This window comes from Aulonocara stuartgranti (assembly GCF_965226115.1).
Source record: "Aulonocara stuartgranti genome assembly, chromosome: 1".
NCBI lineage: Eukaryota > Metazoa > Chordata > Actinopteri > Cichliformes > Cichlidae > Aulonocara > Aulonocara stuartgranti.
Window position 1 is genome coordinate 22,209,120 of NC_138939.1, and position 14,521 is coordinate 22,223,640.

The 14,521-nt window shown below is 40.7% G+C and overlaps 1 protein-coding gene across 6 annotated transcripts in view; it reads left to right on the plus strand.

The window, feature by feature from the left end:
- Positions 1-751: 751 nt before the first annotated feature.
- Positions 752-14,521, plus strand: part of tjp1a (tight junction protein 1a) — a 104,113-nt gene continuing 90,343 nt past the window's right edge. For 5 of the 6 annotated variants that reach the window (XM_082528305.1, XM_082528307.1, XM_082528308.1 and 2 more), the window contains exon 1: positions 752-932. In XM_082528305.1, coding sequence (XP_082384431.1) covers positions 841-932 — 92 coding nt within the window. In that variant the 5' untranslated portion in view covers positions 752-840. Of the gene's footprint in view, positions 933-1,154; positions 1,202-14,521 lie in introns of those variants that run through there. The other variant, XM_082528309.1, reaches the window with a different exon arrangement.

Below are 14,521 nucleotides of genomic sequence, written 5' to 3' on the forward strand. Positions count from 1 at the left end.
ATTAGGTTACTTACTTGCCTCCTGATTATTTAATTCCATATGAGCTGATTTGTTCCTCTCCACCTCCACTTTATGATATTTAAATCCTGCCCATGCTTTAATTCGGCCTAATGGACCAATCTCACAGAAAGCAAGATCGAAAACACACCTTTGTCTCAGTTTTACAGTTCTGGGATTTCTCTAAGAATCACTTAGACGAACCCCCCCCAACACACACACACACACACACACACACACACACTAAAGCCATTACATAGCTTCCTCTCTCCTCCTCCTCCCTCCCTCCTCCTGTGTCACTCTCCTGCTCTCTCCCTCTCTGGCTGAACACACGCGCACTCTCTTTCCTACCTCGCAGACGCTTGGGTGCCGTCGCCGCTGCATCCTACCGCTCACTGTTGAACCGCCTCTTTCTCTCGACTCTTTTTCTCCACACAAACAAACCGGCATTTCACGGTTTGGCGGCCGGGAAAGTGTCCGCCATACGAGGCAAACCACAACAATGACCCGGTCCTGACTAAAATTGAATAGATTAGCCAATCTATTCTGAGCTCTAATGAGATTAGAGGGTCAGCGCGGGCATGGGTCGCGGCGGCGTGGCACTTTTCCTTGAACTCCTCCGGGAACGTCCTCCCTATCAGCGGTGTTTCCAGCGTGGAAATGGCGTTTTTGACACCGAGGATGCCACGGATGACGCGACAGGACAATAACAGACATTTGAATGCACGCTCACCTGTGCCGCTTTGGTGGCGCGCGGATTCCTAGAAGTAGCAGCACCAGCAGCAGTAGTTGTAGTTGTAGTAAAAGTAGCAGCAGAAGCGGCAGCAGGAGTTGCAGGAGAAGATGAAGTACCAGAAATATATAACGGTGATGCAGATGGCCATGGGAGTGACAGCCTCCAACAAAGACTGCCTCCCCGCGAAGAGACAGCTGTGGTGAGTATGGACAAAGAGGAGGAGGAGGTGCGCGCTTTGGTTCGGAGCGTGTGTTGGTGCGCGTGGAGCGTGGGGGAAAACAGGTTTGAAATGAGCCTCTGGGCTTTGTTGTCTTGTTTGAGAAGCTCCAGTCGCGCTTTTCTGCTATGTCTGCTGTGAAGTTGAAGCTCAGCAGCTGCTGGCGGAAGCGACTACCTCCATCCGCCTCTGTGTCGCTCTGCCTTCAACGACAGTTTGATGTGCGCGCCGGTGACATCGACACCCAGCAGGTATTTAGGCGGGGAGGAGGAGGAGAGGGGTGGACAGTGCGCGCTCGCCCCTTCTCTGTGTTCCTCCTGGTGGTCTCTGAGTGTTATGATCCGCTGGTGAGGCTTTCACGAAACAGAGCAGGTGGATTTACAGGAACAGCGAAACGACGCGGACACACACCGCTTTCTTCTTTCACCCGCACGCGCTCGGCGATTTCAGTTTTCCGAGCAGCTCTCTGGTCTCGCGTCTATTTTTGCGATAGTAAAAAAAAACAAAACCGCTCATCTCTTATTTAGCAGCTTCTTACCACCTGGATTTGTGTAGGAGCGGTGCTTGTGTTTAACTCTCATTGGCTGATCACGTCTCCGTGCGTTTCCATTTAAATATGTCCACCTAGTTTAATACACGTCCACGTTTGATACCATTTATCCGTTCCCTGGTGTTTCGGGATGAATCAGCAAAACGTAACAGGCAAAAGACTTCTAAAAAACATTTTTTTAGAAAGCTGTCTCTACATCTCACCTCTGTTGCAATTAATTCCCTATCGCTTTCCTTCTTTCCAAAAGTTCCCAGGTTGCTTTAATACTGTAAGATTTCTTTTTTGAAACAAAACGAAACAAAATCTATCTTCTCTGCTTCTGGCTTTCACAGCTACACGACAAGATGACAGCAAACCTAAGATATTTTGAAGGAATTATGTCAACATTTATAAACTCCAGATATATTTTTACATCACAAAACTATTAAAATTTACCTGAAAAAAAGTTTGATAATGCTGCACTGTGCTTCTCTTCAAAGATAATTTAAATATGATACCAATGACAAACTGACCTATTTCTTTGTGCACTCGATGAATTGATTAGTTGGTGTCAGGGAGCAAGATGCTACTGCTGTAACCTTAGCTGGCTTCTGACAACCTGTCAGAGGCTGTTATACTGTGATACACTGGGAATGTGGTTGCACTGTAGGGCATAATAAAGGAAACTGTGAAGAACGCTTCTTTTACTAATTGAAATAAGGAGCATTATAAAGAAGAAAAGGAACAAAAAAAGAAAACGTGACACAGCAGAGTAGTGTTCAGTCTAATTATAGGATCTTATCACAATGAGCAGATTCAGTCTTTCTTCTACTGTAATCCACGCAGATAACATTAAGCATGCAGCACAATCCTTACAGATTTGCACTGCTTTACACTGAGAAGAAAAACTCTGGTTCCTTGCGTAGGATGTGCAAGGCTTTGAGGGGGTCCATCTTACATGTGGGAGCAAATGGGTCCATTACTTTGAATCAGAAATGATCTCACATGGGAGAAAGGATAGGTTTTCTCCTCTCCAACCACTGTCAAACGTGTAGGACAGCGCACAGCGGCGACTTGGTTTTGACACTTCTCCCTTAAGAGAGGCGCGGTGGTATGTCCGGGGCCATCACATCACGGTGGGGGAAGGGACACGGCCATTGCCATTAAAAGTGGATTACTGTATCGCCTCCGACAGCCACTTTAACGGAGCGTAGCTGAGCCAGCGTGTAGCTGCAGTGTGTGTTTCATGGAGTCACCCTTGGATTCGCTTGCCTGCCATTTCCGTCTTTATTCAGTGAAGTCAGAGTCCAGAGTCAGTAGGCTCACGTTCACATAAGTAACTAAAATGTAAGGCCTGACTTTAGGTTGGAATACCGAAGCAATGACCCAAGTTTAGGTGATCAACGTGCATCATAGAAGTTTAATCCTGATGTGTTTCAACTGGTGATCTAATAGAAGTTGACGAGTCGTAGTTTCAACTTCAATCTGTTTTATTTAACTGCTTTCATATTTAGAAGTAGTTACTTTCTTAATTTCAGTCCTCCAGAGGGAAAAATGCATTGCTTTACATTCACCTTACTCTTTGACTTGTGCACAAGAAAGGAATTTAAACACCCAAAGAAGTCAGGCTGAACAGTTTGTATCTTCATAACTAAATGAAATGTCAGCGTCTTTTCAAAGGTTGAGTGAGTCGTCTGGTTTCCTTCCATTCATACCACAAGGTTGAGATTGCACAACGCAGGAATAAGCTGCTGCTGGAGGACCTAGCTCATATATGATTTATATCAGACTCCCTTGCACTCAGGTAATGGGAGATGTTGTTCCTTAACGAGCGTAAGAACAGGAAGAGACTGGCCGTGATGTCGCGACCAGAGACCACGAAAATGTCTGAAATTCAGCGAGCTGCAGCGATAACATCCCAAATAACTGCTGCCAACATCAAGTAGACGTGTAGAGCGATTAACTAATCCCAGCATCAAGGTTGGACAGCGACTGCCTCCAGTACTGTCGTGGTTGCGACAGTACTGCAACTGGTTTGAGTAATTTTGACTGATGTATAATTATTTTGTATAATATTGAGATGACAAATATTTGTCAGGATTCTTCACTGATTTTAGTGGCAAAAATTGTTTTATGTAAGTAGAACATGCAAAGATTTGTGTACATCTTCACGTATTATGAGATTATTAAAATATTAAAGGTAGGGTCTTTCACTCCATTCCTTGCACCTGCATGATGGATAATATTAATAGTAGCTGTGAGATCTCTTTATTTTACTCCTGCGACAGGTTTTGTCTCTTTGGAAAACAAAGTGTGTGAGGGGATAACACGTCTTTTGCACGGTGTGATTTTTTTTATCGACATGTGAGCATTGCACAATTTTTCTTTGACTTCATGCATTAATTATACTGCAGTTTTTGGTGTTTTATTTCAGACAGCTGAAGATGCTTTGTTGCTTTGCAGTGCAGACACACACCGCTCTTTGCAGATTTCCTTCACTTGCACTAAATCCAAAGTATTTCCAAACAACAGACGGTGATCTGCTTTGAGAAATTAGATTTTTGTCCCAAACATTTGATTGTTGTTGTATCTGTCTTTGAATGTAGTATTACTTACTAGTCCAGGTAACTTCACGGTATGTGGTGCAGAGAATGTTTGGTTACTTTGTAACCTTGGTTCTCCGAGTGAGAGACTATCTCTCCAACTTCATGCTGGAGAACAAAATTGTTTAGTGTTACCTTTACAACTATAGCTTAGCGATCAACTGTTGATCACTGACAGATGGTATGTATGCGAGCCAGTCTCTTTACATGCAGAACGGCTTTCTCTCTGCAGAGGAAACAGGAGGAAAGAATTGAAATAAAACTTTTTTCCACAGTCATATAAGCAACAAATATGAAGAGGCGGCTACGCAGCGGCCCAAAACACTCGACCCCCAGCGATTAATAAACGACTCGAGGCCATCGATCACGCTTAAAGAGCAGCTAATTGTACTGACACAATAACAAATCACAAAATAATGAACTTTATGTACCTCAGCTGATTTACATCAGATGCTACATTTGCATTTCGCTGTTTTTGTCACTTTGTTTTGTACCTGCGGCAGGAAGAATGAGATTTAAATAATGTGGAAAACAACAGCAGCATCTCACGTGTTTGTGTTTATGAAGCGTGTGTATTTAAAGAGCTCATTAAGAGCTTGTTATGTTTGCATTCCTGTGTTGTAATTGGTCTTTCATGACACAGTAGACATAAGGGCTAACACTGAAAACAGGCGAGGGAAAACAAGCATAAAAGACACCAAGTTCAGAGTGGAGTACTGTTTTGCTCCAAGTGCCAGATCAATCGAGCTTTATCACTGGCTTTATTCTTAATTGAATTACGACCTTAATATCAGATTACTTGGTTAAGGTGGTTAGCTGTAGTAATCTGAGCATTGTCATTCTCTTCTTATAATAAGATAAACGCAGTGAACCTCGAGCCACAGTACAGCCCCCCACCACCACAGTACAAAACAAGCCAGCACGTTGTTATTAAACAAAACACATGGCGTCCTGTGATAGCCAGGACACTGTAATTACTTTGTGATCATCCACATATGACAATTAGCCCAATGACGAGTGTCTAATTTGTAGGCAGCTTTCCATAATATGTGGGTGTATCGCTGTGTATTGTGTGCCAGATGCCTGCTCAGCTTCCCTCCACGGTCACAGCTCCGCCTGGTGTTCTCAGTCCACCTGCCTAATGATGCATAAAGTCAGCGTCTCCTCTTCCCCCCGCCCCGTGCCACGGACACATACATGCAGGCGCCTTCTCTGCCCTCTGATTTGCCTCTCCACACTTCCTCCCTCCTCCACATTTAACAACTCCTGTCTGCCTCCCCCCCTGCTCTCCACTCCTAGTCCCACTCACGGAGTCTACGATGCATAATCTCACACAAACTGACAACGCCTTGCATTAGTTACCTCGGCGGGAGCCCAAGTTTATGGTGGCCCTGCCATGATAATCAGTACTTTTCTAAAAACAACATGCTGACATACTATTTTTTTCACACCTACACTCAGTAAGTCTGATCTTATAAACACGAGTCATGGCTTTAATCTTTGAACATACTACTCTTACTCTACAGCCTTCACGGCCCTCGTATAGTAAGTATGAGGGTTCACACACGTGTTTGTGTGTCTGAGTGTGTGTGAGTGAGTATTCAGTGTTTCTGTCCATTAGGAACTCGCATGTTCTTACTTTGGCAGAACGGTTGTAATCGCCTCTCAGATGGTTTATGCCACTAAAGGGAACAGATTACACAGGGTTTATTGACTCGTGGCTCACCCCCTTACCCCCTCCCACTCTCCGAGCATCCCGTGGGTGTGTGGTTGTCGCTGTCGCTGTGTGTGAGTGTGTTTGTTTGTGTCTGGGTTAGGCCCTTTAGTGATAACTTTTCTGGTCTCATTTAAATGCTGCTAACTGAGGAAAAACCGTTATTTTTTCGTAGTATTGGCTTTGTTGGATGTGGTCACAATGGGAAATGAGTTTATATATACACTGCACTTTATTCAGATGTGTTTTTGCACTTCAAATTGTGCAAAAAAATTACTATTTCTATCTTTGCATTAAGGCTCAGTGTAAATGTGCCACTGAGCTCAGTTCTGACTGCAAAAACATCCACTGGTCAATGCAGAAACGATGTCATCACATAACAGGTCTGTCTGAGCAACTTGGATTCAGTTGTTTACGAAACTGTCGACATCGTCTGCAGCACATGTAGCAACGTATCAGAGCTGAGCAGGTGGTGGCAACGCATATTTGTGTGTATAAAGGATGTATGGAGCTAATACAGAGTATGCCATTTAGTAGCTGTTTTAAAGCCTTGACCTTTTGGGCCATCTCAATGTTTGACTGATGAATATTAAAGCTTTCCTTATTTATTAGCATTTTGTATTGTAATGGGTATAAAAGTGTGGAAGATGAGTATTAGTTTGTATTAAATAAGACTTTAAATTAGTGCCAGAGGCCATAAATGCATCAACAAAGTGTTCACAAAGTTGATTTTTGAGGCTTTTTTTGGGTTGATGTTTTTTTCCCTCACATTGATTTAGTATTTTTGAAATCAGAAGAGTCGCTTACCGCTGGCCAATATAAATAATGCACATTTAAGGTTAATGATAATTAAATGACCCCCGATGAGCAAGCAATTAGCGACAGTGAGAGGGAAAAACTCCCTTGGAACAAGAAGAAACCTCTGACTGAACAGCCATGACCGACTGGGAGTGAGGGGAGGGAGACTAACTGAGATGAGCTGAATAAGAACATATGATGCACAAACTACTTTACACAGTAAACATAAAGCCAGTGTAATAAAGTCTTTATAACACAGTATGCTGGAAAATTCTTAAAAGACAAAACTCTGAAAAAGTAGCATTCATAACAGAACAGCAAGATGCAAGATGCATGTGTGGTTTCGTTTTTCTCTCCACGCAACTTGCCGTAGGTCACTGAAAAACTCAATTGATGATGTTATTGCTGCTGATTAGTTACTGAAATTTGTCTCTGCAGCTGCATCCTCCTTTTAACATAGTTGCAACCCAGCGCATGTCTGCGTTCATGTAATGTTGAGTCTAAATAGGCGTCTGGTAATCGCTGCTTAAAGAGCCTGCTGGCGGCAGTGATGCTAGCAGAAGCCTATCAGAGACTCATCGTCTCCAGTCAGAGTCAGGAATGACTTTAAGAATCTGTGAGTCACACGTTCGGGGCCTCTGGTGACTCCCGACTGTCACAGTGGCTCACTGGGGGGCCGACAAGATGGGATCCATCACTGCTGCCCCACAAACAGAGAAGGACACAGCAGAGGGGATCTACTTAAATTTGACAGAGATCCGAGTGGGTTTTTTTTAGGATGTTATATTTGTACACGGCCCTGCCTGTCAACATTTTTATTTTACGTAGTTGAATAGTCATTCAGCAGCACGAGGGAGTGATTTAAAACACTTATAAGACTGATTTGGGTTTCAAAGATCAGAGTGTAATGATTTAACAATATTGATGCATGCAAACAGAAAATTTTGTTTGAAAAGCTGGACAGATATGAGGATGCACACACTGAACGGCTGCTCATCTATCACCACTAAATAGCAACAAATGCCAGGTTTAATTAGTCACTTCCTTTGACGTAACCACCTCAGTGATAAGAGAGATCGTCTGACAGCGGATAGCTACTAAACATAGTGTTCAAAACAATTTAATATCAGTTGACAATAAGTTTGCTGAAAGAGCTGCAGTCGGTGGGTGAGGTGCTGATCATGCACACATTTGCACATGCAGAGTGGCCTGCAGCTTTCCAAACATGATGTATCAAGGGAGGTTCCCTGCTGAGACATCACTGCGTTTGACTGATGTCAAAGTTTAACGGTAAACAACTTCTAGCCAAAGTGTGAAGACTGCTTAGCTTGACCAAGCTATTTCAAATTGACACTGCACTTCCTTGGGTCTGCAGAAATACATCGTCCAAAGCAGTGAGTGGATTGGATTAATCGCACATACAGTCCTTTATTTATTAGACAGATGATATAATACCTGTAATCTGTGGAGAATGTGTAATGTTGTTTGATACTGCCTCAAAACAGGTTGATATGTGTCCTTACCCACAGGACCATCTTAGCGATTACACAATTCTCCTTATGATCTATTTCAGATTAAAAAAAATAAAAAATAACTCGTGCATAGAAACAGACCTAGCAATTAACTAGTTTATGACTACACAACAAATGCAACCACACTGGGATAGTACTTAAAAGATTAACAGCTGTCAGTAAACATTAGATACTTGCTGACAGCTGTTAAACATTTTAAATGGCTTTGGTTTTCGGTCTTCTGTGAAACACATATGTTGGGAATAAGTGTGATCCTGCTTGCAGCCATGGGTGGTAATAGTGTCATGATAAAAGCATTAGTGTTCCACTGGTACAGGTTAATTTAATTTAAGAAAGTTTTATGTCCTTAAAGGTTGACTTTGACAGAATACTGAGGTAAAACAGGTTTTGGGTATATATGATGTGCAGATTCTGAGCAGAAGTAATTTATGATGCCTAAGCATGCAAAATCATTACTCAGTCCACATTAACTATATGCTGCATTTAAACAGTTTATCTTATTTTAGCATTTTCTTGCTAACGTTTGGTTTTACTGTGACTTGTCTTCACTACAGATTTATGCTCATACCTGCATGGTTCAGTACTGTGCAAAGGGATTGAGTTACCCCTAATTCCTTTATATTTTGCTAGGAAACTGGGAAATAGTCGATTTAGTTAAACGTGTTTATATAAAGAAGTATTGAAATATAGTATTGATGCAAAAACTGTTCAATTCTAATTGCTTTTCTTGGCATTTCTTTATTAAAAGAAAGCTCTTCTTTGGATGTTGGCTCCCATTTGTTCTGTTTTCAGTCAAGATGATCCCACACTGTTTCAGTAATGTTGAGACCTAGGTTCTGGGGAGGCCTATCCATTGTTCCATTGTGTGTGTTTTTTATCCACATGTGCTCTTACTGCATTATTTTGAAGGTGCTGCCAATCAGATGCCTTCCAGAAGCGATACTGTAGCATCCACTGTGGATGAAAATTGGATGGTGTCTCTGTCTCTGTGTTCATAATTTCATCACTTTTAACAAGATGCTCAACTGGCTTAAATATAGCCCCAAACCATAACAGTCTCCTCCTTAGACCTGCCACTGTTTTGTCCATTATTTTTTCAGTTTACTTAATTTTTTAAGGACAAACTGAAAACTGTGTTGAAGGTCCTCTCTTACATTTTCAGATTATAAATCTTTAGGAATCACCAAAAATACTATTTCATGTCTGTCAAACCTTGTTACCTTTAGCATATTTTGTATATTCAACTAAAGAAATCTGGTCTTTAAATCTGACGTCATTAGCCATTTCCGGGTCCAAACTCCGCTTCAGGTCCCAAAGTAAAACGAACACTGCAGCATCACTGAGAGTTAAAAACTGTCTAAATTCTTTCATTTTTATTAAAATGATCAGCGTTCTGCTCTACCAGGTGTAACAATTAAGTTTAACACCCAGGCATCCATAAAAACAGAATTTATTAAATTTAACGGAGAAGTTACGTTAGCAGGAAGTTAGCTCGCTAGTTCCCACCTAAACATGATAAAGCATGTTCTGACTGAGGGATTTCTGAAAAATTAAAACGTACAGCTCTGCTATCACTTCCAACATAAATGAAGACAGAAAACTAAACAGCATTGACGCTTGTAAGGTTACTGAAGTTGGGCTAGCTGTTATATAATGATGTGCTACATGGTGGCTAGCTACAAAGCTATGGTTAGCATAATATAAACACAGTGAAGCTGGGGGATGAACGCTAACTTTTTTCCACTCAATAAAAGTTAGCATGAGGATTCCCAATGGTTAGGGACAAATGCAATCGCATGGCAGGATGCTGTAAACGGACCAAACTTCAGTCAGGAGAACAACTGAGATAATCCATTTGTTGTCCAATGTCCAATAAAACACCTTCAGAAGCCCACTTTAAAAAGTTACAAGAAAGTCTGGCTCCTTGACAGCAAAAGATAAATTAATGAGATGAAATTTAAAACATTTGTAGAGTTCTGTACAAGTGCTTTGAAGTTGTGTTTGTGTAATTTTGGAGCAGCACTTTTTGAAATCAGCCGCTGACCTTGCTGTCACCCTCCTCTCCGCAGGGGTCAGACAACACTCAGACATGACCGTTGTCTCGCCTTGTTTGATACATGTCTATATGACTAATCTGGTCCGTCCATCTGTCAGGCCTGTCTGGCCTAATCAGAGTCTTGATCCTGCTGCAGATTTTCATTCCCGCTCGTTTCTGCCCAGGTGGCTTTCAAATGGCTTACAGGCTCCAGCTTTCAAAGATGTTTCCTTTATTTCTTTTGCTTTTAGACACCCAGTTAGTCATATGTTTCATTCCTCTGTTTGGGGACATCAGTGGGGTTTTCTAGATCAAGTAGGATGTGTCATGTACCTCTTGTCGCCACTTGTCCCATGTAGCAGGAGGGGCACCCAAGAGCAAAGTGATGCATGTTCATCGGCCACCATCACTTCGAGCTGAACAGTCAGGCATTATGGAGCAGTCAGGGCGACCTCTGAGCCATATGCTGACTGTGTCCCTCTGTGCTTTGTCCCTTTGCATTATGGTCATTCTCCTTCCTTTTTTCCTTTGTCCTCTTTCCACCAACTCTGCCTCTCAGCACCATGTTCCTTTATGCTTTGCTCACCTGTCTCCTTTATTCCCTGGTTTCTCTTTTTGTTCTCAATTTATTTTCCCCACCTGTGCAATGGGAGCAAATGGTAAGTGTTTGTGTTTATATGGAAAGTAAAATGCTGGCTAGGTAAAAGCTTCTTTGAAAAGGTCTAGGAATATAAATGGAAAGAGAAAGTCACTGGAGCTATTTTGGACGCGCCGCTGCTGCCTGATGAGCTGGAAGATATGAACAAAGACAAATCCCAGGGTGGAGAGGCATCCCAGGACTCTATTTAACATTCTGGTTAGAGCACAGTCTATTGTTATTGGACATGAGCTAAAAACATAGATAAGGGTCAAAAATAGTAAGACACCTGCCTGTAGTTGTAGAAAGATCTGACACCAATGTTAACTTCTAAGTGCTCTCCAACTCCTCAGAGGAATTCTCCCAAAACTCAGACTTCACCTCGTTAACACAAATGAAGGAGGTTAGAGTTTAATTTAAAAATTGTCCTCTGCAAACATTTTTGAATATTAAATGTTTAGATTCATATTCATCGCATAAAACAACAGTCAAAAAACAAACTACCTTGGCAACAGTTGGAAATTTTTCTAGTCTTCTGCTAACTAAATTTCATGGCAGGCCGTTGCTATAGTTGCTGCCACTCGGCAACATCATTGTTTGGTGTTTAGAGCTGGCAGCAGCAGCAGGGTGGTGGAATAAGTCTTATGACTCCCATAATTTCTTTTAAGATGTTTACTTAAATAAAAAAAAAAAGGCCACAGTACTTGAGTCCATGAAAATGAAAATTTACCCAAGTGGGGAAGAAACAAAGGGAATAAACTGAGGGACAGAAGAATAATACTCTAATGAAGGCATAATCCAGCAGTGGGCAACAAGCTGTTGAACAAAAGGGTAGAACAGAGTTCTCGATGGACATGAAACAAAATGAAAGTAAAGTGATCTTACCAAATAAAACAGGAAATAAAACTGCCTCACTTAGTATATCTGTCTCAAATAAAACACAGCTAGCTGTGCACATACTGGAAACAGAGATTTTAGTGTTGGATTGGGATTATCAGGCCAGCTGGAGTTGTTTTCCAGGCTCTGAACACAGCATGAACTGCTAAATACTGAAGCTCACAGTTTAACATGCTTCCACACCAAGAAAACCCACAACCCATGTAGACTTAGTGCCTGAAAGAAATCAGTTGGTAACTATATAATCACCAATGGCAACTGTATCGGCATTGACAGTGCACTCTTTTCTAACTTTTCTAACGTTGTGATCATGTGTAGTTTCTACTTAAAATTGTTTGGTGACTACTTTTATGTTATATAGCGAAAATGATATGTACAAGTGTACAGCTCTCCACATTCAGTGCTCCACCAGGTACATGTTCCTATACTTGGTAATGTCAATGCACTTATGCAGAAGTATGAGATCATGTGTAGTTTCTACTAAGCCTACTGAATAGTTATTTTCTTGAGGGTGTTTGTTTCAAATGAAAGTTTGTCAAAAACTAACTTTTTTGCTTCTTTTGTTCTGCTGATGTTCTTCTGGTGTCCTAGCAACAATGGTGCCTGTATACAGTATTATTTGAGATACTATTATCTTTTTCATATCTAACTCTAAAGCTCTTCACACACCGAACACGTAACTTTGTGCAAATTTTATGAGCATTAAAAATACTTGTCAGACTCACCTGTTCTTAATGCATCCGCTCACACCAACCGCAGGTGGGATAATTTGGCAAGACAAAGTTGCAGCATTTATTCTTTTAGAATCAAGTTCAGTTTTTCAGATTTTCAAATGCATTCGGCAACAAGACACTCAAAACATGCCCTGGTGCTGAATATGCAAGGATATCTACAAAATAATACTATTTTACCTCAGACACACAGCTGGGTCCTGCCCCGGATCAGATGTGGTTAGGTCTATTAACAATACTGCCCCACTGACATCCTTAACCTTCCTGCCTTCTTGGGACCTTTTTGTGCCACTGCTATGTGTTAAATGGCTGCCATTTCCACTGTGTTCAGTGGAATATAACCAAACTTGCCACAGGATAGTTTTTACCTGTCAATGTTAATATTCCAGTGTGAATTCCTTAAATCAGCCTAAAATGGCTGAGCAGCAGAAATCCCCACACCCATCACCCTGGGGACCATTTTCTGCCCATTGACTTCCATTATAAACGCTATTTTTCAACCCCAAATTATCATCATATGATTTTATTTTTTCTTCTTTTCTTGGATGTCAATGAAGACTCAGGGCCTTGAAGTTTTAATTTTTAAATTGCAAAAAAAATGCAAAAAAAATAATGGCAGGTCAAAATGTATGTTGGTGCCAATCTTTGGTCCATCTAAAGGCCTACTTATAATGACAATCACATATTACTTCAACTGGTTTTTTGTGGAAATATTTAGTTTCGTTTTTTGGTTTTTGGGGCTTATAACACAGGGCGCTCATGTAATAACACTGGGATTTGAAGGGTTAAAACAACGAAAATATAATTAAAACTTTACATGAATATTTCAGGGAGAAGTAGTTTTACAAGGTTGGCTAATTTAAAGTGGAATAAAATATGGATATATGGTCTTTTTATGGCGTGGCTGAGAATGGTCCCTAGGGTGATGGGTGTGAGTTCTTTAAAGGATGGCAGGAGGGTTAAATATACACAATAGCGGTTGTGATATATCTTCAACTCCTGGATCAAAGCATGAAATTCTCCTTGCTGCTGCCTTCTCCTGAGAATTGGATTAACCCAGAATCTCAGTTTTTCCTTAATTTAAGCTTGCAGCTTTCAGAGAGCAGCATTTATAAGTCTGAGTAATACAAGGGCAATTTCCATCCTTTTCCAAAGAGCAGCTCTCATTGACAATAAACTTTTTACCTTGGTGTGCAGCATTATAGTATATTGTAGTGATGCAGCAGAAATAGTCAGAAATAAGTACAAAAGCAGGCTGGAAATTATAAGTAAAAGTATAAAAATAACTACTTAACACTCTAAGATGACAAAAAATAAAGTAACTTAACCTTGTAACTAGAGATGGCAGGATACCACTTTTTTATGTCCGATACCGATATCATAAATTTGGATATCTGCCGATACCAATATGAATCCGATATAGTGTTTTTTAATCAACAAAACTGTTTTTTTTAAATATCTTGCTGCATTTTGTATAAGTTCATACTCAAGTTTAAAACAACAACTACACTAAAGCTATTCTGTTATACCTGTATGCAAAAAAAAATATTTCATAGTTCAGCAATACTGATCAATCTAATAAACTTAAACCTACACCATCCTCCCTATTCTGGTATTTTAAAGAGTACTTAGCGTAAATATTAAGCAACCGAACTAAGAGGGTTCCAACTCCCAGCAACAACAAAAATAAATAAATAAAAAATAGGGAACCACCCCTCACGCTCCACCTCATGATGCTTAATCGACGTAATCAACCTTAATTTGATGCAGTGTGAAAAAAAAATGCACAGAAATCAATTATTTTTCAATATATTAAAATATTAAATAGATTCAACATCTTTCTTCAACAAAATTGCAGACTGCACAGATGGTACCTTCCCAAAGGAAAAAGTACTATAGCTTACTAGGGTATATATATTAGACTTAATAGTTACTATATACAGTAATTGACTTCTATTCATTTTACATCAAATTAAAACTTTGGGTGTCAGATAATTATTCATTAAAAGCTAGACATTTTAAATGAGAATAAGAAAGAAAAGTATGTCTTTGTGCCCCTTTTCCCTGTTAATGCCCTATCGGCCCCCCTGGCTAA